The sequence below is a fragment of the Solea senegalensis genome, linkage group LG13, assembly GCF_019176455.1.
Source record: "Solea senegalensis isolate Sse05_10M linkage group LG13, IFAPA_SoseM_1, whole genome shotgun sequence".
NCBI classification, from domain to species: Eukaryota; Metazoa; Chordata; class Actinopteri; order Pleuronectiformes; family Soleidae; genus Solea; species Solea senegalensis.
The window spans coordinates 5,825,485-5,847,676 of NC_058033.1; the positions used below are offsets into that span (position 1 = coordinate 5,825,485).

Genomic DNA, 22,192 nt, shown 5'->3' on the forward strand with positions numbered 1-22,192 from the left:
GATACTAAGTCAAAATAATGATATACTATCTCACAATTCTGAAATACTAAGTCATAATAATGAGATACTAGGGCTATTAACAGACGGAAACGGGCGTCCATACATTTTACCAGTCATGTATTATTAAATATTAATTGTATGTACTTCAAATGCCTGGAATTTACTTTTATTATTTGCAATTTAGTAAGTAGTCGCTACATTATGCAATTTATTTTGTGATTTACTTTTGTCATCTGTCAAAAAGTGTGTCCCCTTACAGAAAGTTCAGGTATAGTTCTGATATAATAAATCATCTATGTCTATGTATTACTCTGAAATTCATAATGTTGCTCGAAATTATTTAAAAAACAATACAAATTATGCTATTGTTGCTACTTTTCAACAACTATCTCAAAGTTTTGGGAAATACGAGGAGAACTTGAACGCAACGGGGTGGTAGGTGGGTTTTCCTCTTTCTCTCTCTTTTGGGAAGAAAGAGGAGGAGGAAGAGGAGGAGGAGGGCAAAGCATTTCCCTTTTTTCCATTTACATCCCATTGCGGAGCGAAAACCACAAACCTGCGGTCCAAAACAGACCTGAATCCACTGAAAATAAACAAACAAACACGCAGATGTGGAAGAAGAAGAAGATGCTGCAGGAAACGTGCAAAATCGGCAGCTTTTAAACTTCAACACTGACGCCGCGAGACTTTGAACAAACCGCCGGGAGACAGTGTTTTACTTTTGAAGGAAAAAAGCAACTAACTTTCCCGTTCTGCAGTGTCATAATGGAAGCATTTCCCAAGGACAAATAAGAACTTTCCCTTTATTTCCTCCTGCTGGACTTGGAAGTTCAAGTTTGGAAAACATTTGCAATAAGTTTATTTTTTCTGTTGGTTTTCACAGAAAGCCGTGGCTGACGAATGAAACATATTCAAAACCACAAAGAGGAAACTAAGCACAATTTTTCATTTTATTTCTGACATCTGTGTATTTTTAGTCTTCTTCCTTTTCTTCTTCCTCTTCTTCTTGTTCTTCAGTCTCAAGCAAACACTCCCACTGCTGGAATAACGGGATTTTACTCGTCGTTGCTTGTTACAGGACATGGAAAGACAACAGGAGGCAACATTAAGGAGCCGGTTTAAATAAAAACAACAACAACAAAACACAACAGAAAGAAACTCTGAAAATGTTTTTTGGGTGAATTTCTTCTTTGGAAACTATACAAGGGAAGCCCAATGAGTGTCATTCAGTCCACACTCACTGACAGGTAATGTATTTCTTTATTCAATATTTTTTTCTTTATTTGAATACAATGGTTTTCTCCTCAATATGTTTTATGTGCTGTTTTTTTTTTTAAAAAAAAGCAAATTGCATTGAGCCAAACTCCATTTGAAAATCGTCCAATTTAATGTTCTGTTGCTTGTTGGGAATTTCTCACAAAGGTTATAACATTGACTAAGCCTTTGTGACATCTATTTACGTATTCTGGTAAATACGGCATTCATATTCATTCATACAAGAGGCGCAGTTTTGTGTTCGGTGTTCCATTTTTTAAATTGTTTGTCGTCGCTGAGCCAGTAGTGTGATCGGAGGGGAGGAGTAGGCAGTCGATGGCGTCTGGGAATACGACAATTGCAACACAATAGAAGTAAGATGTAAGTAGATAGGAGGTGTTTTATCGACTTCATATAGAAGCCGAAATGAGCACATGTATTTGAAAGTGTTTTTTACACGTTGAAGTCTGCCCTATCTGTGGTGGCTGTCTGGTAAATGGGAGGCAAGTTGAAAATTGCACAAGTTCTCAAAGGAGTTCGTCAAAGTCTCTCATAAAACCAACCAAAACAGAACAGAAGGTGATTTGATTTTTGTTTCTGTTCATGAGAGAATGTGAATAGGATTTTACTGTCATGTGGCTTTACTTGACATTGACGAATTTTAAAACCTGCCAGCGTAAACATGCCATTTTAGTTTTAGTGCAGTGGAATAAGTCTGTATTGTTTCAGGAGGATCAATGAAGGTTCAGAAGACACTTTGACACATCCACAATGAAGTCACATTGCCCTATCTGTAAACAAGGTTAACCTGTGGGTTATACAGTCACCACAATAGGCTGTTTCAAATGTAAAGGTTCAAAAATCACATTAGCTTCTTTAAGTCAATAGAAATTGATAATTTGATCATACGAGGTATTGACCACAGAAAACACAGCTTACTTTAAGAAGAAAAGGTATGCTTGTTGTAGCCTTGCAGCTCTGGATGTTTGTCAGTAACAACCTGTAACATTTCAAGCCGATTTCTACATCTTTAAGAGCCATATGAGGTGAAAAACTGCTTTACTTAACTGCTGACTTACTGCTTTTCAGATTCCATCCTACACAAGTCACTTACGTATTTTTATGCTCAGTAATCAGGAGTTTCCTTTGAGGAAACGCCAAAATAATGGCATACATGATTGCATCGGAAAGTCAAACAAAGTCATTTGATTTTGATTTTGACCTTCAGTCTGCATCGAGGAGCGAGGCGCTCGTCTGCTTTGCTGCTCTCTGGAACAATGGGCCTCTTCTCTGTAGACCTACTTTAGATTCTCTGCCATGTTTCCATCACCAATTCCATATAAAGAGCATATAGTTAAAAATCTGAATAGCAGAGGCACAGATAGGAGGAGTCTTTGCTGACTCCAGCCACATTTGGATGAGGCAGGACAGAATGAGTCCAAAGCATCTGAAACAAAACCAGTGTCATTGCTAAACCCCCCCCCCCAAAACATGTCACCTAATACACATATGGCAGGAAAACCAAAGCACAGTTAAGCACAAAGACCGCAATCAGCGGGAAACCACCAGTCCAAATTTGAGTCACACCCACTAACATCTCCAAATGTCATTAAATAACAATCTGGATCTAGTTAAGAAAAGACTTTCATACACACAAATGTAAAAACAACAACTCCAGTTAACTTGCTGGAACTACTGTACTGTAGGAACGCAAACATTATTTCTTGGCGATAGTGTGGGTTGCCAGCACAGTGATGCCAGACCTGGCAACCTCATTATGTAGATAAGACTCCAGGAAGTGGCAAGTGATCTCTGTGAGTTTGGAATTTTGTTTGTCACTAAATAGTTTCAGGCCAGGACTCACAGCAGAACCACAAGAACAAAAATAGGTCCTTAATAAGTGAATATTAGAAGTGTGGTTAAGTATATTTTTGAAATATATAAAAAATATTATAAAAAAATATTACATTGACTGTCCAGGGTGTACCCCGCCTATCGCCCGATGTAGCTGAGATTGGCACAGCACCCCCCGCGACCCTCGAGTGGAGGATAAAGCGGTTAGATGATGACTGACTGATATATTTACATTGCATATTATATGTGTATAATCATTATATAATTTTTTGAGGGGGGGATAATAAAGGATAATTATAATGCTGATAACACATTTTAATATTTATGTTGTCTATACACCCGTAACAAGTTGTACATTCACTTAAATATAATTTAACACAGAATAAAATAATGCAAATAAATGTTTAAGCAGCTTTACATTGATGCAAAATACACAGTACAATGTACCAACATAGAAAAATAAATTAAGGTATTTATTTAGGTAAATGTGACACCTACTGTAATAAAGTGGCAAAAGTGGCACACACTCAATCTGGCTATCTCCTCCGACCTCTGACAAACTGTTTTCAACATGTGAACTGCCACCTGACTGAATGTTTTCACTTTTTTCGGACCATCTTCTGTAAACTCTACATGTGATTGCATTAAAAATTCCAGTAGATCAAGGTGGAAAGGTAGAAAAGGTGTACCCAATAAAGTGGCCTGTAAGTGTAGTTTCCATCGTTCCATCTGGTGCATTTACCACTTATTTTAATACCTTCAGCTTTAAATTCAGTCCAACAGAGTGAGTGAGTTCACTGATTCACCCATCCATCATCAGTACAGCTTATCCTCTGAGGGGTCAGTCGGGTCAGTCGTCATCGGTTTGAACTCTGTGCAAACTCTGCATCTTCACATCGCTCACGTACAATCCGAGGTTTGGCCTGGTCATTTATGACAAAGCAGCTCTGGTGCATTACGTCGACAACACACTTGTCTGTAGATTTCAAAGGTTGTTGCTACAGTAAAAAGGGGGCTTCTGTTGCCAGGCAACATTTGAGCACAGCTCCTGAAGTGGGTAGGTCAAATCTTGGACACTGTTCAAGGGTTTCTTGGTGAGAAGAATTCAGTGCGAGCAGCCTGTGATGTTTTCTCTGGAGCAGGGGTCTCAGACTAAAATGACCTGAGCGTCGATGAGCATCTAATCCAATCAAGATAGGGCTGGTCTAGAGAAAATTAGTTTAATATTATAGCACAATATTCCATCATGGTATCACAATCATGATTTGTGGTGATATTTCATATGGAATGATGTTTATTTGATAGTGAAGAACATATTTGTGGTGCAAAATGGATTAGGAAGTAACAAAAACAGACAAAAATATAAATATTAAGTGAATAATAACATGTACACAACTGTAATTAAATACTAAACATATAGTATTATATTATATTATATATTATATTGAATGTAATATATTTTAATAATAGGACAAATATAATCAAATGTACTATTATTATTATTATTATTAGTAGTATTAGTAGTAGTAGTAGTATTATATTCTGTCTGTATTCTATTACCATGCTGGTAGCTGTACCTTTGCCACATATGCTGCACAGTAAATTGGTTTAAGTAACATTAAAACAGACAACACCAATTCCAAATTAGAATGTCAATTTAAAACAAAAACTGTTCATTTAAATAACTATTTCAGAGTATATTCAACTCTCTAGTGTAAATGATTCTGAAAATAATTAAAGTTCACACTGTTCTGTAGTGGATTTGGTCCTAATTTGTACAGGTGTCTCTTACTGTAACACTCCATATTTTACTGTGCGTGTGTTTACAAGGAAGAGGCCACGTAAAATTGATTCGGGGGCCACGAGTTTGAAACCATAGATCTAGACCAGGGTTTCTCAATCCTGGTGCTGGGGATGTTTCCCTGCTCCAACACACCTGATTCCAACGCACCCATTTATTAAAATCAGGTGTGCTGGAGCGAGGAAACTTATTAAAATTAGAGAAAATATTGAGCTCTCAAAGTAACAACATGATCGCCAATGTTATAATACAGTGGTGTAAATAGACGGAGCAAAGTCAGCTACAGACCTTTTACAGGAGGCAGATTTATTCACAATAAGGTAATTTTCTCTCTTATCATCCTCTTCACACACTGGAATAGTGAAGTTAGATTAAGATGGAGTGAGAGATAAGGTGACTCTAATTATAATTGTGTCATTTATTATTATTTATTTAATTTTCTATGCACTCTGGTCAAAATTCATCAGCTCAACTCCAAACACATAACAGTATTTCTGCTCTACTACAAGTGGTAGACATACCATAGTTTGAGAACCATGGTTCTAGAGCATTTGTGATAGTTTATTATCAGGTTGTGACAAAGAAATCCCAGGTTTCCCATTGATTTGGTTCATCGGAGCAGCTAGCTCGCTAACTAGCCAAGCTGAAGCCAACCATTGCCCTTTAAAGGAAAACTGGCTAATTATAGCTAGGTTTTATTTAACAAAAGCCGTTTTTTTTATAAGTTTCCATAGTGTTAATAAAAGTAATAACTAAAGTGGCGACACACACAGGAACCTTGCTAAAAATGGGTTAAGTGCAAGCAGTTGCATAACCAGGCTAGTTTTAAACCAACAGTTAAACTGTTAAACAATCTGTCACAGCTAATGGACTCACTCTCTGGATCAACTTTAGTTGTTTAGTTATGTGGTACAGCTGTCTGTGTTTCTCTTTTTAAACATTTGTCCTGCTTTTTAAAGTGATAGTTCAGGGTGTTTTTGGAGTAGACCAAGATACTGACACATAGTTAGCTTTGAATAAACAAGAATCAGAGTCAGAATCAAGTTTATTGCCATGGTAAAGCTTACACAGTTTGAGGGGATGTGTTCTGCTTGTCAACCCCCCCCACAAATATAGAAATACTTTGTACTTTGAGATACTGACACATAGTTAGCGCTAACTGTTTGCTCACTGTTAATTGTGTTAACATACCCTGCACCAAAGTCCATAGAGAAATTCAGGGATTTTACATCACAGCACACAAGAGCTGTTGATCCACTGCTGCCTCCATCAGTAAGTTCATACGTGACCAAAATGTACCAAATGACGCAGCAGGTGACCAGCAGCTCCTGTGTCCCCCTGAGCTAAAAACACTGATTTTCTCTATGGGATTCGGTGTGGAAGAGTGAGCGGTTTATAAATAGAGCTTCAAGAAAGGGTAAATGAGAACTGCAACCGGTAGAAACAGATGAATCAAATAAATATATTTAGAAATAATGTGACTCCTGTTTCTGCATTTCACTGCACCAGGAAAATGGTGGGTGAGAGAAATAATGTGTGGACTGTTCCTTCTTCTTTCTTTCTAATTTTAGAAAAATTCAGTTAAAATTTGCGAAACATCTTTAATAGACTCCAGGCTTGTGTTAAAGTTTGTGCCTCTCTCCTTCTTTGCACTTGGTGGAGACATGTAAGCAGAAGACAGTTATGTTATCTTTTGGATTTAGGAAGGTCAGCTGTACCAACAGGTTTTTCATTCTGTGACTGAAGGTGTCCATTTGATTTTAGACGTGGTCCAACTGGCGGAGGCTTTGTTCAGTGACCTGAATTTATCTTGTGGCACTTCTTTATTTTTCAGAAAAATTATCCAACGCTGAAAATTCCCCAAATATTAAAAGATATTATTGAACATCAAACAAGTGCTAGAATTCTTTATATTTATATCATTGTAGAATCTATGGAATCACTCTTGCCCCTTCCTCTGTTGGTACTAGAGTGTTTCTTCGTCGTCCTCTGTAGTCATGACAGTTAAGTATAAGAGAAATGCTTAGAATTAGGTTGTGTAACGTGAATGTCCACAGGCTGTGTGTACTGTATGTGTGGATCAGCTTTTCCTTTTTTTACATTTATGTCGCACAGTTCTGCTGAGCTGTGGGTTTTCCCACTGGCCGACCAGACGACCGTCCCCCCCCCCTCCACCCTCTGCACCTTGCCCCGGGCTCTGACGGGAAGTGGTGACATCACTGCTAAACAATGTCTGTCAGGCCCAGCAGGCCACTGGTGCTGCTGGTGACACATCGTGGTGGCGGACATCCCGTTGCTGACAACACTCTAACAGTTAGACACAAAAAAAAAACCTTAAGCGACCACAAAGTAGTTTATTCTGACAGGTATTGCCATCTGATTTGCAATATTTTACAATACGTTCAAACTTCAGTTCAATATTCACTGTTTGACAGTTTCAAATATTTATTACTATTATTTCAAACATGTCTATTACAAAACAGAATAAAAAATAGAACAATGAAATGGTAGTCTTGGCGATTTGTTATTGTGGTTAATTGCACTGCTGTACCACAAACTGTGTGGTCAATTACTAAAATACTCATCAACTTATATCTTAATCTTGAAGTATGTTTTTAATAATTACAAGTCATGTGATTTTTCCAGTTAAATGTTAATATTTTGTAGTTTCTTTGCTCCATATTACAAAGAAATTATTAAACTGAATCATTTTAATTTGTGGACAAAAACAAATTTGAGAACAAAATTATTTTGAGACATGATCAATATTTAAAATTTCATGGCCCAAACAGCTAATCAAGTAATTTATGACAATAATCATTACTTGCAGCCCAACTGCAAAGCGATGCAATTACAGAGCGGCTCAAAATGACCATGAAAAACTATCGCAATGACACAAAATTCTCCAAGGATATAGATATATATATAAATTTGAGGAAAATTATAAAAAAAGGCACACTCAAAAACCCACAAAAACACTCAAAACAAGGATATAGAGACTCAAAACCACCACAAAGAGAAACCAGATCACTATGAATAAGCAGAATGGCCACAAAGACACACAGCAGTTCAGAGAAGGGTCAGGTTTTGTCTCTGTGATTCTAAGTTTACCTCAAGAATAATGACTGAAGCACAAGAGACAACAACATAAAACACAATAAATATGCTGTTGAAATGGCACTAATGTAGTATTTTTTTGCTGTTATGATTTGATTTTGTTCACTTATGTAACTGCTGCATCAGTGGTGTCTTTATTAGCTTTGAATAAACAAGAATCAGAGTCAGAATAAAGTGTATTGCCATGGTAAAGCTTACACAGTTTGAGGGGATATGTTCTGCTTGTCAACCCCCACACACACACACTAATATAGAAATATGAATATAAATACTGATGCTGTTTGTACACAGCAGCAGAGCAAATGCGGGCGGGAACAAAAAGTATTTTGGTGTGTATTTCCAACCTTACAAACCCTGACACATAATTCCAAGAAAGGCAGTCAATTAATCCCCAGTTCCGACTTCCAACATCTGATGTAAATGGAAGTTTTTGAACAATAGAATTTAGTTCTGAAACTTTTCTGTGTTTTCAGTCAAACTGCGACCTGTTTGCAGTTGCCTCACTTCACCAGATCAATGTCATTGTTGCCTCCGTCTGTTTAGACATAAAACAAATCACTTCCTGTGTGCAGCGGAGGAATGTCGCCGGGGTACACAAGATGTAAACACTGCTACACTGAGAAACACAGAGAGAGAGAGTCGTGTAGAGCTGGTAGAATTAATCAGCATTGTGTTTATTAGTAACCAATATGTTTATAAACAGCTTCATAGCACATGCAGTAGCTCTGTGTATCTGGAGTTTTTTTTAGCTTCTTTCTCTCTTGTGTTCTTGCCTTCAATTCTCTGGAGCCGAGTCCTTTGCTGTTATCATCCCGGAGGAATGGTCTGGTATTTTTGGCATTTGAGGCCCAAGTGGACGTTGCAATCTTTTCTTTTCTTTTCTTGGTGCTTGCTTTGATAACTGAGCACAAGGCCAATTAAGAAAACCCAAGCCGAGATTTTAGCCAGCAAACATGTTTCCCAGCAGCAATACTTAAATTAATGATTTACCTTTGTCATGATGCCAGTTAATCGATGTGAACACTTTGTATGTCAGGATTTGTGAAGTTGTTTTTCCTTTAATGCATCAAGTTTTAACAAACCATACAAAGGCATCATCACGTATTACAAAGTTTGACTTAGTAAAAAAATAGAATCTTATCTGCCAGAAGTGAAGCAAAGACTTTTATTTCCAAGTAGTCACCAAAGTAGGATGCCACAGATGGTGAAATCCTTCAACCAGAATTACAAAATAATCTGATTTAAGATGTTGATTGCTCTTCTGTTTTTTCCCAACAAAGTTATTTTTAGCTCCCACTCACTGGCATATGACATCAATAACATTTTAGTCTGGTGATGTAAAATGCACTGTGGGAAATTGAAGCCAATGTGGAAGTCCCTGAAACCTGTACTCTCTTGAATGACCATCGGGGGTGACTTTCACAAGTTGAATAGTTTAATTTTCTATTTTTCTGAGTTTATTGGTCGCAACCAGTAGTTTCATTTCTGCAGTAGAACATGCTGTGTGTTACTAATACTAATAATACTATTATTAGTATGACATTGTATTGGGGCATGTTTGATTGACAGTCAGTGCCATCCAATAGGTGCATACATATGGTTCTTCTTCTTCTTATAGTAAGTTCCAGTATGCTGAACACTTTCAAAGTTCCTTCAATTCCATTCAAAGACTCGACACACTACTCGACAATGTAGTTCCTTGACACAGTTCCAAGTTCTACAATGCAAGTTCCAAGTTCCTTCATCGCACTTCAAAGTGTCTTCAGCCACAAATATGGTTACTTCTGATTTATTAAAAACAAACAAATGGCCAAAATACTTAACTTGAGTCTCGAAAACAGACACTGTGTGACGTCATGGTGGTATTGCAGCTGATTAGCACATGAGTCAAAGAAGCAGAAGTCTTCAAACGCAGTAGACTGTCTCTGATTGTGATGATGATTCAGCTGCTGTTCAGCCATAGAATCACTCATGTTGTGAGTCACCTGATATTGTTATGACTTTTTTGCAGAAAAAACAAAAATAGCTCCACCAATTTTGCAACTCTTAGTATTTTGTGTCTCTAACCAGATTATTAAAGCTCTGTAAATGGAATGATTTGACCACCAGTAGCAGATTTTTGAACAAAACGTGTCCGAATTTGTCTTTCTTGTTCAACAGTTTGGACTTAGCTGCCACCCACAGAGCAGGATGCAGTCTGTCCTTGTCTTATCGACTCCTAATCTCCTCGTACCTCAGCAAGGAGGCCCCACTGCCCTGAGTGGGTCCTCCAATCTCAAAGAAAAGAACAAGGTTATCACTCTAATGCTCTATTATTCAGGAGGATTTCAACGTTCCATCTGTAATTGCAGCAGTTTGTTTTGTCTAAGACAGTGAAAGCAGGTTCAGATGTTTTGGCTGCAGGGGGTTTCACACAAAGGGGAACATTTATGATTATATCCTGGGATTTATTTCACATTTACTTTGCAACATGAGGATTTCGGAGCAGGCCACACACTCTGGGAACTAAGTTGAAGTTTCCTTGCGCCTGGCCTCCTGTCTTCCCTCAAAGACACTTGTGTGCCTCCTCCTTCCTGCTCCCCCCCCCCTCCGTTTCTTTCCCAGCCTTCTCCCACATTCAGGAAACTGGAGCACAGCCAAGAAAAACCCTAGTCTCCGTTTCCGGGAATCTGTCCCACAAAGCCACAGCATAGTAAGTTGGATCTGACGTGGGAGCCATTGTTGGAAGCCCGGGGCCTCCATTGTCACAGGGAGGAACAGCAGCACAAACAAAACCCCCTCTCGCAGAGAGAGTAGGAGGTGCTGATGGGGGGTGAGCGGAGGGAACCTATAGTATGCTATTAATATATGGACTGTAACTATAAGGTCAAACTCCCAGGAGGTAAATGCTTTTTAAATCAGCTAAATAAACATCAAGGAGCATTTAACATGGAGCTGGTGGAGTCGGTTTATTGGAAAATTCTTAATTAGAAAGTTAAACATCAACAACTTTGTCGTCCCGTGAGTTTTAACGGATCATAAAGGAGAGAAATTAGATTTTTATCCAGAATGTCCCTTTACAAACACTACAAAACACTATAAATCAACTATTTAACAGGAAATTTTCTGATTGTGACTCCAGAGACGTGAGTCACAGGAGAAATTAATTTCCCTAAAATGTGTCCAGGATGTTAATAAAATATTATTATATAACACATGCACTAAATTAAATTTTTATTCATTTCTCAGACATGGAAATGCCTCATTTGGGGATACAGAAATGGCAGTAAAAATTTGTAAAAACAAATAGCATTGTCATTTAATTAGCTTTTTCCTTATATCCGAAAGACAAATAACAACTGCAATCAAGAATAATGCTTTATCTCCTCATCTTAAGACATTTTAAATAAAGTGTCAAGAACTTTTTATGTGTGTTTTTACATGTAGTTCAATATATTTTACATAAATATGGACATATTTTAGGGGCAACACAATGGTGCAGGGGCTAGTATTGCTGCCTAACAGCTTCTTTGAACTGTGGTTCGACTGATGGCTTGTGGGTTTTCTCCAGGTTCTCTCGCGTCCTCATGTATAGTCCAAAGACGTGCATTTTGGGGATTTGGTTAATTTGGACACTCTAATTTGACTCTAATTGTGAATTTGACAGGTCTGAGTGTGGATGGACAGGCGACCTGTCCAGGGTGTCCCCCGCCTTACGCCTTACTTTAGCTGGGTAACCTTCTTGACCCTCAAGTGGAGGGTAGTGCGGTGGAACTAATGCATGGACGTATTTAAACATGTGTTTTTATTTATGTATTTTTTAAATTTGTAATGCTTTAACCTCATGTTGCTCTGTTTCTCTCCAGGACCCCAAGCATTCTCAACAAGGATCCCACAGACAAGAAACCTAAGAACGACAAATCATCCGTTTCCCTCAAACATGAATTTGATCCAACAGGTGAGAGAAGCACACACATTGTTTTACAGTATATTTTTTTTAACTCTGATCTTTTCAACGACTCTTATAAATGTCCAGTCACACAAAACTCTGCAGTAATGATTTCAAGCAAAATCCAAACCAGACGTCAAAAAATTTATAATTTTAAAAAAGTTAATGCATGTTGATGACATTTCCTGTGAGAAACTGATACCTTGTTTTAAACAGCCCATAGTCCATAGGTCATGCGACTCCAGGCTTCTGGCCTCACGCCCTCAGGATCACATGACTTTAAATACGAATAATTCATCAAATTCAATTATATTTATATAGCTCCCACATCACAAACACATTTGGCCTCGAAGGGCTTTACAGTGTGCAGAGCAAGAACTAAATAACAACAGCCTGGTTTCTCTCTTTTTTTCCATTTAAATAACATTAAGTCTGTCTTAAAGGCTCAGATATTAATGTTAAGTTTTGGCTTCTCTTTGTGTTTCTGTCTAATCTCAGAGACACATTTACTTTTTAGGTTGAAACTCATTTTATTGTATTTATTTAATGAGCACTGTGAACTTATACCATGTGCCTGTGATGGGAATGTTGTTGAGGTCTGTTCTTTTACTCTTTTCAAGGTAGATTTTAGGTTTAAATAATGTGCGTTGCAAGTGATATACGTAAAAGTACAAGTATGTTACCAGAAAAATACTTTGGTAGAAGTTGAATTCACTTTTATATAATATTATCAAGTAAATGTCTTAAAGTATTTGACATTTACTGTACTTAAGTATCAAAAGTATTAAACAAGTCAAGAGTAAGGATTGAGCCATGGTGGAGTTCAATTAGGGTTCAATTCTTGACTGTACTGTTCAATGTGTGTCCTTGAGCAAAGACACCCTATGTTGCAGCGTGTGAATGAATATGAAAGATCATCAAGACTAGAAAAGCTCTATATAAATACAGACCATAATAATAATACTCTTCTGATTTTATTTGCTCGGAGCAATTAACAAAGATGGTTAGAGGAAATTTAGTGGAGTAAAAGTAGAGTAAAAGCACTATAAATACAAAAGAAGTAAAAGCGCAGATACGTGAATTACGGTAACAAAGTATATGTACTTCTGGTACGTTGTAAGTGTTTTATCCTGCTTCACATAGTTTCCCTATAAGGAAAATAAAGTTTATTTGTCCCTCCTGTACCTCATGGTTTGGTGAGAAGAGCAGTGATGGCTTCTGATGTGGGCAAACACTCAGAAACAAGATGTCCAGGTGGTTGCCAGGGTTACGGGGTCAACATTAATCCTTCCTGCCCTTTTCCTCACCCTGGAGTCTTGAGTCTTTTTTTTTTCTGAGGCCAGAAGACAGACCAATTATGCACTCAGATCCACTCATATCAGTCTTTGAAGAGTGAGAAGCAAAGGGATCTTTAACAGGACAAACGTGACTGTGTTTATGGTGCAGATGTTCTCTGCAGGTTTCAGGAGACGTCAGAGCAGCGCAGAGGAGTGAATGACTCAGCCGAGTTCTCTGCGTCACAAGTACTTGGCAGGTTTTCATGGAAACTGCTGCTTGATTGATTTATATTAATTATTTCAGCACCTTTTTATACAAAAAAGAAAGAGTTTTCACGTAGGAAGTTGTGACTGTAAAATCTTACATTTTGTTCTGTTTCTTTGTAAGTTCTTGTGTGTGGGGGAAAAAAAATGTGATGCCACAAGCAAAACAGTGTCCCACATATTCTGTGCCAGACTCATACACTTTAAATAAAGACAGATGATATGAGAGCACACACACGAAGCCAAACCATCTGCATCGCCCTCTAGAGGCTGTCTCCAGTATACATACATTTATAATACATGTATTCTACTTTATTTTTATTATAACAAATGAATATGAAGTGCAAAAATATATATATCATACATATATCATGATATTTTTTAATGGACGAGTCTAGAAACCTTTTACATAATCTAATATATACCCTGTTTTTCGCACCATGTCAGCTCTTTTGGAGGATAAAGCAGTAAAAATGGACTGATATATAATATAATATTGTTATACCATGGTTGCACAGAAGGAGGAAGCAGTTTTACTGAATTCTGACTTCATTCTGAGAACATTTAGGAAAAGTCGAGTGATAGAGCTGGTGCTGTAGCTGCTGATGTCATACGATAAAGAGGCTGGAAATATACATTTACCTAATAAGGCATTTTCCTCCTCTGTGGCTTTCGTGACAGAACAATGCTCAATGTGTGGAAAAAAATCATCTTTTTTAATTGCGTTTGTGTGTGTGTGTCCAAATGTCAGGTCTTGTCCAGCGGTGTGTGATAATCCAGAGAGATGAAAATGGCTTCGGGCTGACTGTGAGTGGAGACAATCCTGTGTTTGTGCAGCTGGTCAAAGAAGGTAAGTCTCTCTCTCACTCTTACACACACACAGGTTTGTGCAGCTATCCTTTTAAGGATCTTAACCAAAACCACCAGTTAATCTCTAACTTTAACCCTAACCCATTTCCTGGAGACTTACTCTAACCTTAATTTACATTATGGGGTATTGATTTCTGTCTCCATAATAAAGACAAGTCCTCATAATATGACTGTCAACAGATGTATGTCCCCACAACATAAGGAATACCAGCTTTTTCTCGCTCTCTCTCACACACACACACTGACTGACTGTGTTGTGTGTTTTTTTGTGTTACAGATGGAGCTGCTATGCGTGCTGGTGTTCAGACAGGAGACAGGATCATTAAGGTGAGTTTTTTTTAAAAAGGAAGTGAGAGGGTCCAGACTTGTGAGGTTTCGTTATCAATACACTGATAAAAAACAAATATTGTTAGATTTTTAAGATTTTCCCACCAGCTCATGATCTCTGCTCTCTGTGGCTTTTTTATCACTAGAATGAAAAGAACACAAATTAAAGAAGTGAAAATAAGGAGTTAACAGTGTGATAATCACAGACAGTGATAACAGAATAATCATTTAACTCCACATCCTGCACTTGTGCACTGTTTGGTGGCCATTTTATTTTGTTGTTTTGGTGGATGTGGTGATGTATAGTTATATTATTGTCTTGAAATGTACATGTGAATCAGGGCCATTTATTGTAAAGTATCTTATTGTATGGTATTTTATTGGTTTCTCATATCATATCAATCAATTGAATGTATTGAATTCTGTTATCCTGCGTTTACCAATTTAAACATATTTTTAAATGTTAATTATTATCAATTCAACTAGGCCTGCAACAACTATCGGATTAATAATTGATTACTAAATTAATCTTCAATTATTTTTGATCATCAATTAATCGGTTTTGTGTGTTTTTCTCAATAATTAAAACCCGTTTTCATGATTCTTCAACTTCTTAATTGTGAATATTTTCTGGTTTCTTTGCTCCTTATAAGGAAAAAAGTGTGAAAACTGAATTATTTAGTTTTTTCCATCATCATTTCCAACATTTTCTGACATTTTACAGACCAAGCAAGCTCTTCATTAATCATTAATCGATTAATTTGTTGACAAATCATCAATATCAGCTTTAATGAATGTCCCCTTTTTCTTCTCTAACAGGTTAATGGGACATTAGTAACGCGGTCAAACCACATAGAGGTCGTAAAGCTGATAAAATGTAAGTATCCCTCTAAAACAGTTTTATTTAACATTATATTCATAACATATACATAAGAAGTCATTGTCAAACTTCAGAATGCCAAAGAGTGGCCGGTTTCAAATTTTGGAAATTCCCAACAAAAAAACCTCAAATGATCGACAAACAAGACAAGTATTATTAATTTAATCTAATGTTATGACTTTATTCTCGAAAGATTAAAAACTATTTTCTTCAGTTTGTCCCTAATACTCATAGCGACATTTAAATAAAACACTGGGATTTCATTTCCTGAGGGTTTTGATGTTTTCCTCCTTCTGCCTTCACCCTTCATTCCTCTCTCATGACTCCGCTCTGGCAGCCGGCTCGTATGTAGCACTCACGGTGCTGGGGAGGCCTCCAGGGCTTCCTCACATCCCTCTGGAGGAGGAAGAGGGCGAGGAGGAGGGTGAAGAGAAGGAGATGGAGAAGGACGACGGTGCAGAGGTCAGTTCTCCGTCTTCTCACTCAGTGCCAAATTCACCTGCACTGCCCGGTGTGGAGCGACGCAGTCCGTCAACCAGCAGAAACAACAACCAGGAGAACATCACCTCCTTCCTGCCTGATGGGGTAATTGTTTTATGCATGTTTTTAGGCATGTTTTCAGATATTTTTATGAATGTGTTAAGGGACTGGTCAGTGTTTAAAGAATTCCTTATACGGTCCGAGTAATTTTATTGTTCTTATCAACTTAAATGTTCCCAAAACTTAAGGGGAATGAAAACCAAAATAAAGCTTTATATGATGGAATGAGTTAAAACGAGTGAGCAATAGAAATATGTAATACATTAGTGATAAACACAAAAATTGAAATGATCATCAAAGACCACATTTCTCCTTATCTAAACTACTTTTAAATTAGATTAAAATGAATTTCAGGTACATTTCCACACACACATACACACACACACAGGAGTTCATTCATCTGGGAGTGTCACTTCATGTCAGATGGGAGGCAGAGCCAACAGGTGGAGAAGGACCTGACAGACTCCGCCCACTGCGGTGTCACATGAGATCAGAGCTCAAACCGGTTCCACTTCTGAGGAAGAGAAACTCACACAGCCGTCGTGACTGAGAGGTGAAATGGCGCAGACAGGAGTTCAGCTGCAGAGAGAAACCTTCTCTTGCACCATCTGTTTGGATCTGCTGAAGGATCCAGTGGCTCTTACCTGTGGACACAGCTTCTGTATGAACTGTATTAATAACCACTGGGACACAGAGGAGGAGAAGAAGATCTACAGCTGCCCTCAGTGTAGAAAGACCTTCATGCCGAGGCCTGAACTGAAGAAAAACACCATGTTAGCAGTTTTAGTGAAGGAGCTGAAGAAGACTGGACTCCAAGCTGCTCCTGCTGATCCCTGCTATGCTGGAGCTGAAGATGTGCCCTGTGATGTCTGCACTGGCAGGAAACGGAAAACGCTCAAGTCCTTGTTTGGTTTGTTTGGCCTCTTACTGTGAGGAACACCTCCAGCCTCATTATCAATCACCTCCATTCAAGAAACACAAGCTGGTGGAGCCGTCCAAGAACCTCCAGGAGGACATCTGCCCTCGTCACGGCGAGGTGATGAAGATGTTCTGCCTCACTGATCAGCAGTGTATCTGTTATCTCTGCCCTGTGGAGGAACATAAAGGCCATGACGCGGTTTCAGCTGCAGCAGAAAGGGCGCAGAAGCAGAGAGAGCTGGATCTGAGTCTTGAAGAAATCCAGCAGAGACTCCAGGACATAGACAGAGACATGAAGGTGCTTCAACAGGAGAGGAAGACATTCACTCTCTCTACTGATGAAGCAGTGGAGGACACAAGATCCTCACTGAGATGATGTGTCTCCTGCAGAAGAGAAGCGCTGACTTGAAGCAGCAGATCAGATCCCGGCAGGAAACTGAAGTGAGTTGAGTCAAAGATCTTCAGGAGAAACTTCAGCAGGAGTTGACTGAGTTGAAGAAGAGAGAAGCTGAACTGAAGAAACTCTCACTCACACACGATCACAACCAGTTTCTCTTCAACTACTGCTCACTGTCAGCACTCAGTCCATCTACACACTCGTCCACCATCAACGTCCGTCCTCTGAAATACTTTGAGGACGCGACAGCGGCTGTGGCAAAGGTCAGAGGTCAACTACAGGACGTCCTGACCGAGACGTGGACAAACGTCTCACTGGCTGTGGCTGAAGTAGATGTTTTACTGACAGAACCAGAACCAAAGACCAGAGCTGAATTCTTCAGATTTTCACGGGAAATCACACTGGATCCAAACACAGCTCACATAGATCTGTTTTTATCTGACGGAAACTGTAAAGTAGCATTAATGTTGGTAAATCGGTTTTATTCTGGTCACATGAACAGATTCACTGTGTGGTATCAGGTCCTGAGTAAAGAGAGTCTGACGGGACGTTGTTACTGGGAGGTGAAGTGGACAGGAGGAGGAGTTTTTGTAGCAGTGACGTACAAAAACATCATCCAATCAGGGAGTTCATATGAGTGTGGATTTGGATCCAATGACAAATCTTGGGCTTTAGTTTGTGAACAAAACAGTTGTGAGTTTCTTCACAAGGGAAAATGCACTATAGTCTCAGATGGCGTGTCCTCCAGAGTAGGAGTCTACCTGGATCAAAGAGCAGGTCTTCTGTCTTTCTAGTCTCTGACACCATGACTCTCCTCCACAGAGTCCAGACCACGTTCACTCGGCCTCTTTACGCTTGAGTTAGTCTTTATCGTTCATCTAAAGACACAGCTGAGTTCTGTAAACTCAAATAGAGTTGAGTTCTTTCAGGAGCAGTGAGTTAAACTCAATCAAATTTGGTGGTGGTGGACGCATTTGTTTCTCTTCAGCTTCACGAGCCTGAACAGAGAAAAATTAGCAGAGCTTCATTTTATCACCAAATGTTTCTCCTCACTTTGTAAAGATGCAAATCTATAATCACATTTTAACATTTGTGTCTTTGAAAGAGTTCATGTTGTTGTTGTTGTTTTTCTGTATCGATGTCAGATTCTTAGATGTTTGGTCAAATTGTCATGATCATGATTATTATCAATGAGGAGGTGATATGTTCTTTTCTTTTCTGTCATGTTGAGGTGAAACATAGTGATTCAAAGAGAAAACAAGCAATCATCAGACTTTCTCTCTGCGTATTTATCCATTGTTGATCGTTTTATTCCTTAAATCGACTTTATTTTGGTTATTTTAAAGTGATATAATGGTTTCAAAAACTTAAAGATTGCAGGATTACACAAAAAAACGTTTGAACTGATCTCTAGCGAATGGAATTTTGATTCACATCCAGAAAATGGTGCAGGTCCAGAATTTTGTTTTGTCTCTTTTTTCAATCTAATCTATTATGTGCAATTGTTTGTTGATAGTTTGGGGTAGTTTGGGGTAGTTCAGTTAGTTTTTTTAAGTGTGGTTGAATTTCTCTATGGAGTTTGGTGCAGGAGGGAGTGAGCTAAAAACAGCTATACTTTATTCAACCACACTTAAGCAGTAAGTTGTTTCAGGTTTTAATGTGTTTTAATCCTCAATAAGTAATGCAGTTTTAATAATTTTCTGTGGTATATAGGGGTATATATTTTAAATTAAATATGAATAATTGAATATAACTGAAATATTCAATAAATCACTGCAAATTTAAAGTTGTAGTCGATGTTTTTTCTGTTTATGTTCAAACATTCCCGGCCTCAGTGTTTCCCCGAAACGGGAGACTTCGCGCTCTTTTTGTTTTGTCTGGAAATTTGCTGAATGTCAGTGGCGAAGTGAAACTGTAATGATGTTGTTTTACTCTGTGACAAGACTCATGATAACAGAAGCTTATCGGGCTGGTCCAGCCCATGCAGCTCATTATTTCTCATCAGTCTCTTGATTGTTTCAGTCCATTACTGCCAACATTTACTGAACCCGCTGCACTGAATTCACAATTTACCGTCCTCACACTTAACGTGTCAAAATAAAAACTGTATTGAAATTGAAAAGTATTATGTACGTATTTGCACCATGACCATGCAGTTTTTTCTTTTAGTTTTTTACCGTAGGATGAAGTCATCCTACTGCAGAGGAACAGCACATGTTAGATGTTTTGGAGGTCAGAGAGGCCAGAATGAGATGGTTTGTTCATGTACAGAGGAGGAATAGTGAGTATATTGGTAGAAGGATGCTGGGGTTGGAACTGCCAGGCAGGAGGTCGAGAGGAAGACCAAAGAGAAGGTTTATGTATGTAGTGAAAGAGGACATGAAGTTAGTGGGTGTGAGAGCGGGGGATACAGAGAACAGGGTTAGATGGAGGAGGTTGATTCGCTGTGGCGACCCCTGAAGGGAGCAGCAGAAAGGAAAAGAAGAAGAAGAAGAAGTAGGATGAAGTCATAGTCCTAATTTATGTCCTTTTGTTCCTCTTTTTGACTTTTTCACTTTCAGACTGATCTTTTATCACTTCTCCTTTTCCGCAATGTCTTCAAACTTTTTCCTCACATTGCTCACATTGTGTGAGGCGAACAGTCGTCTCATTTAATTCCGTGTTGTGTTTCTTTTTTTTCTTTTTCTCTCAATATTGAGGTTGAGTACAAAACAGCGTACAGCCAAAAGATAGAGCACATGCAAAAGATGTTAACCAAACAGCAGCTGGATTTACAGGTGAGCGAGTGTGTGGTACGAAAAGGACCTTGACATTTGATTGTTGTGTTTATTATGAAGGGATTTATTGTTATTTCCTCATATTTTGAGTGTGCAGATTGTGGGTTTTATTGTTTATTTGTGTGAAGGTGAAGGAGGAGGAGTGTGGCAGAAACTCGACACCTAAGCTACTGAAGGAGATCCAGGAGGCAAAGAAGAACATTGTACTGCTGCAGGAGCAGCTCAGCAAAGCAACTGCAGCAGTGATACAGGTGCAGTAGTATGACATGGGATTAGTGCCACATGTGAAAAAAAAAACCTGAATTATGTAAAGAAAATAATAAAGATGAAAAATAAGATGGGGCAAAATAGAAAAACAATGAAAAAGTCAGATTTCTGAGGAAAAAGTCTGAATTCGCACTTTAGTTTTTAAATATTTATTTTGGTCAAAATTCTGGCTTGCTTATTTATTCATTTTTATTTTGTTTCCTGAAACACTTTCACATATGGCCATAATCCTTGTGTGTATTTCGCCATCTTTGTCCTGTTCTGAACTATAACCACAGTCATAATACTGAGAATTAGCAGGGTTCTGCTTTTTAAAGAGTGAAATCTGGTTCAACAACAACAAGCTAGCTAGCGTGATGAAATGACAGTAATATAATTTCTTTGTGTTTGTTTCAGGACGGAGGTTGTATGGTCAGGACTAGAGATGCCGGGGAATTGGACCTTGGACTTTCGATGAGAGAACAGACTTCTTTCTCCCGAGTTGACAGTGTTAATAACAACAGGCTCTCAACAAACAATAACTCTGTAAGTATAAAGAAGAGAAGCTATGTTAGGTTAGACTAAACCATGCTATGCTATGCTACAGTAATCAGTGCAGTGAAGTTGTTTATTTCTGTATAATTTAGTCATTAATTTTAATGGGATGTTTTCAGCCAGCTATTTAGGTAGTTAGGTGGTTAGGTAGTGAACTGAAAATGAATCAAAAACTGGTGTTATGTTTATGCAAGGTTACGCTATGCTACGTTATGTCACCTTACATTACCTGGTGATACTTTACATTAGCAGGCCATAGGCGTACGTCAAAACCTAAGAAACCTAAATTTAATTATTTCAACTAAAACTTCTAAAACTGTAATTGAACATTTTAATATAATGTATGTTTTGTTTGTTTTTCTTAAACTTGAGTTTTACCATTTTAAACTATATTTCTCTGCTTTTAATGGCATTCATAGTGATTGATGTTAGGCTATGCTAGGCTTCCCTAGCTGTGCAAGGCTACGGTACTCTACATTTCCACCTCGTTACCACATGTTATGTCACATTAGCGGGCATAAATCTTTTCAAATAATATTTTGTTCATGTTTCTTTATGTAGAGACATTTTAGATCAATAGGTTTTATATGTTGGGTTGCGTTTAGCTTTGGTTACCTGATGTTGCCTAGAAACATTTTCGATCATTATGTTTAATATGCGAGGGTATGCTTTATTACACAAGTCTTCACTAATTTACCTTACGTTACCTAATGGTACAATGCGTTGGAGTATAAAATGGGGAAAGAAATATTATTTCAAATAACGTTTTGTTCATGTTTTGATGTTTAGAAGCTTTTGAAATTAACTTTACATGACATTTCAGTTAACTTAAAAAGAAAAAAAGGGAAATAATAATGTAGAAATCAGTTTATTTATTGGAAGAAATTCTACTTTTGAAAATTGACCAAGTTGACATCTGTTGCTTGTATTTTTATTTATCATGGATCAGGTGCTGCTGCTGTTGCTGACTTGGGAATGTTGGTAAAAAATATATTGGTCCAAGCCACTTTCTGATGATAAATACAACAGGAAGCTGCTGAAAAAGTCGCTTACGCAGATGTCTTTGTAATAATAAATAGACGTTTTATCACCACTATAAATAGGAATGAAATGGTCCAGGTCTCCTATCTCTGGGGATTTCCCAGCATTCAGCACCAGACTAAACAATCAATTTGGCTTAAGTGTTT

General features: G+C 38.1%; 1 protein-coding gene and 1 pseudogene across 2 annotated transcripts in view; both read left to right on the forward strand.

Moving 5' to 3' along the window:
• Positions 1-501: 501 nt before the first annotated feature.
• The window catches only part of arhgef12b (Rho guanine nucleotide exchange factor (GEF) 12b), a 35,014-nt gene continuing 13,323 nt past the window's right edge, over positions 502-22,192 (forward strand). For both annotated transcript variants that reach the window (XM_044041881.1, XM_044041882.1), the window contains exons 1-9: positions 502-1,247; positions 11,872-11,963; positions 14,247-14,345; positions 14,643-14,692; positions 15,512-15,569; positions 15,910-16,157; positions 20,127-20,204; positions 20,333-20,455; positions 20,868-20,996. In XM_044041881.1, the coding sequence (XP_043897816.1) occupies positions 1,216-1,247; positions 11,872-11,963; positions 14,247-14,345; positions 14,643-14,692; positions 15,512-15,569; positions 15,910-16,157; positions 20,127-20,204; positions 20,333-20,455; positions 20,868-20,996 (909 nt within the window). In that variant the 5' untranslated portion in view covers positions 502-1,215. The remainder of the gene's footprint in view (positions 1,248-11,871; positions 11,964-14,246; positions 14,346-14,642; positions 14,693-15,511; positions 15,570-15,909; positions 16,158-20,126; positions 20,205-20,332; positions 20,456-20,867; positions 20,997-22,192) is intronic.
• Positions 16,574-19,122, forward strand: LOC122779474 (annotated as a pseudogene).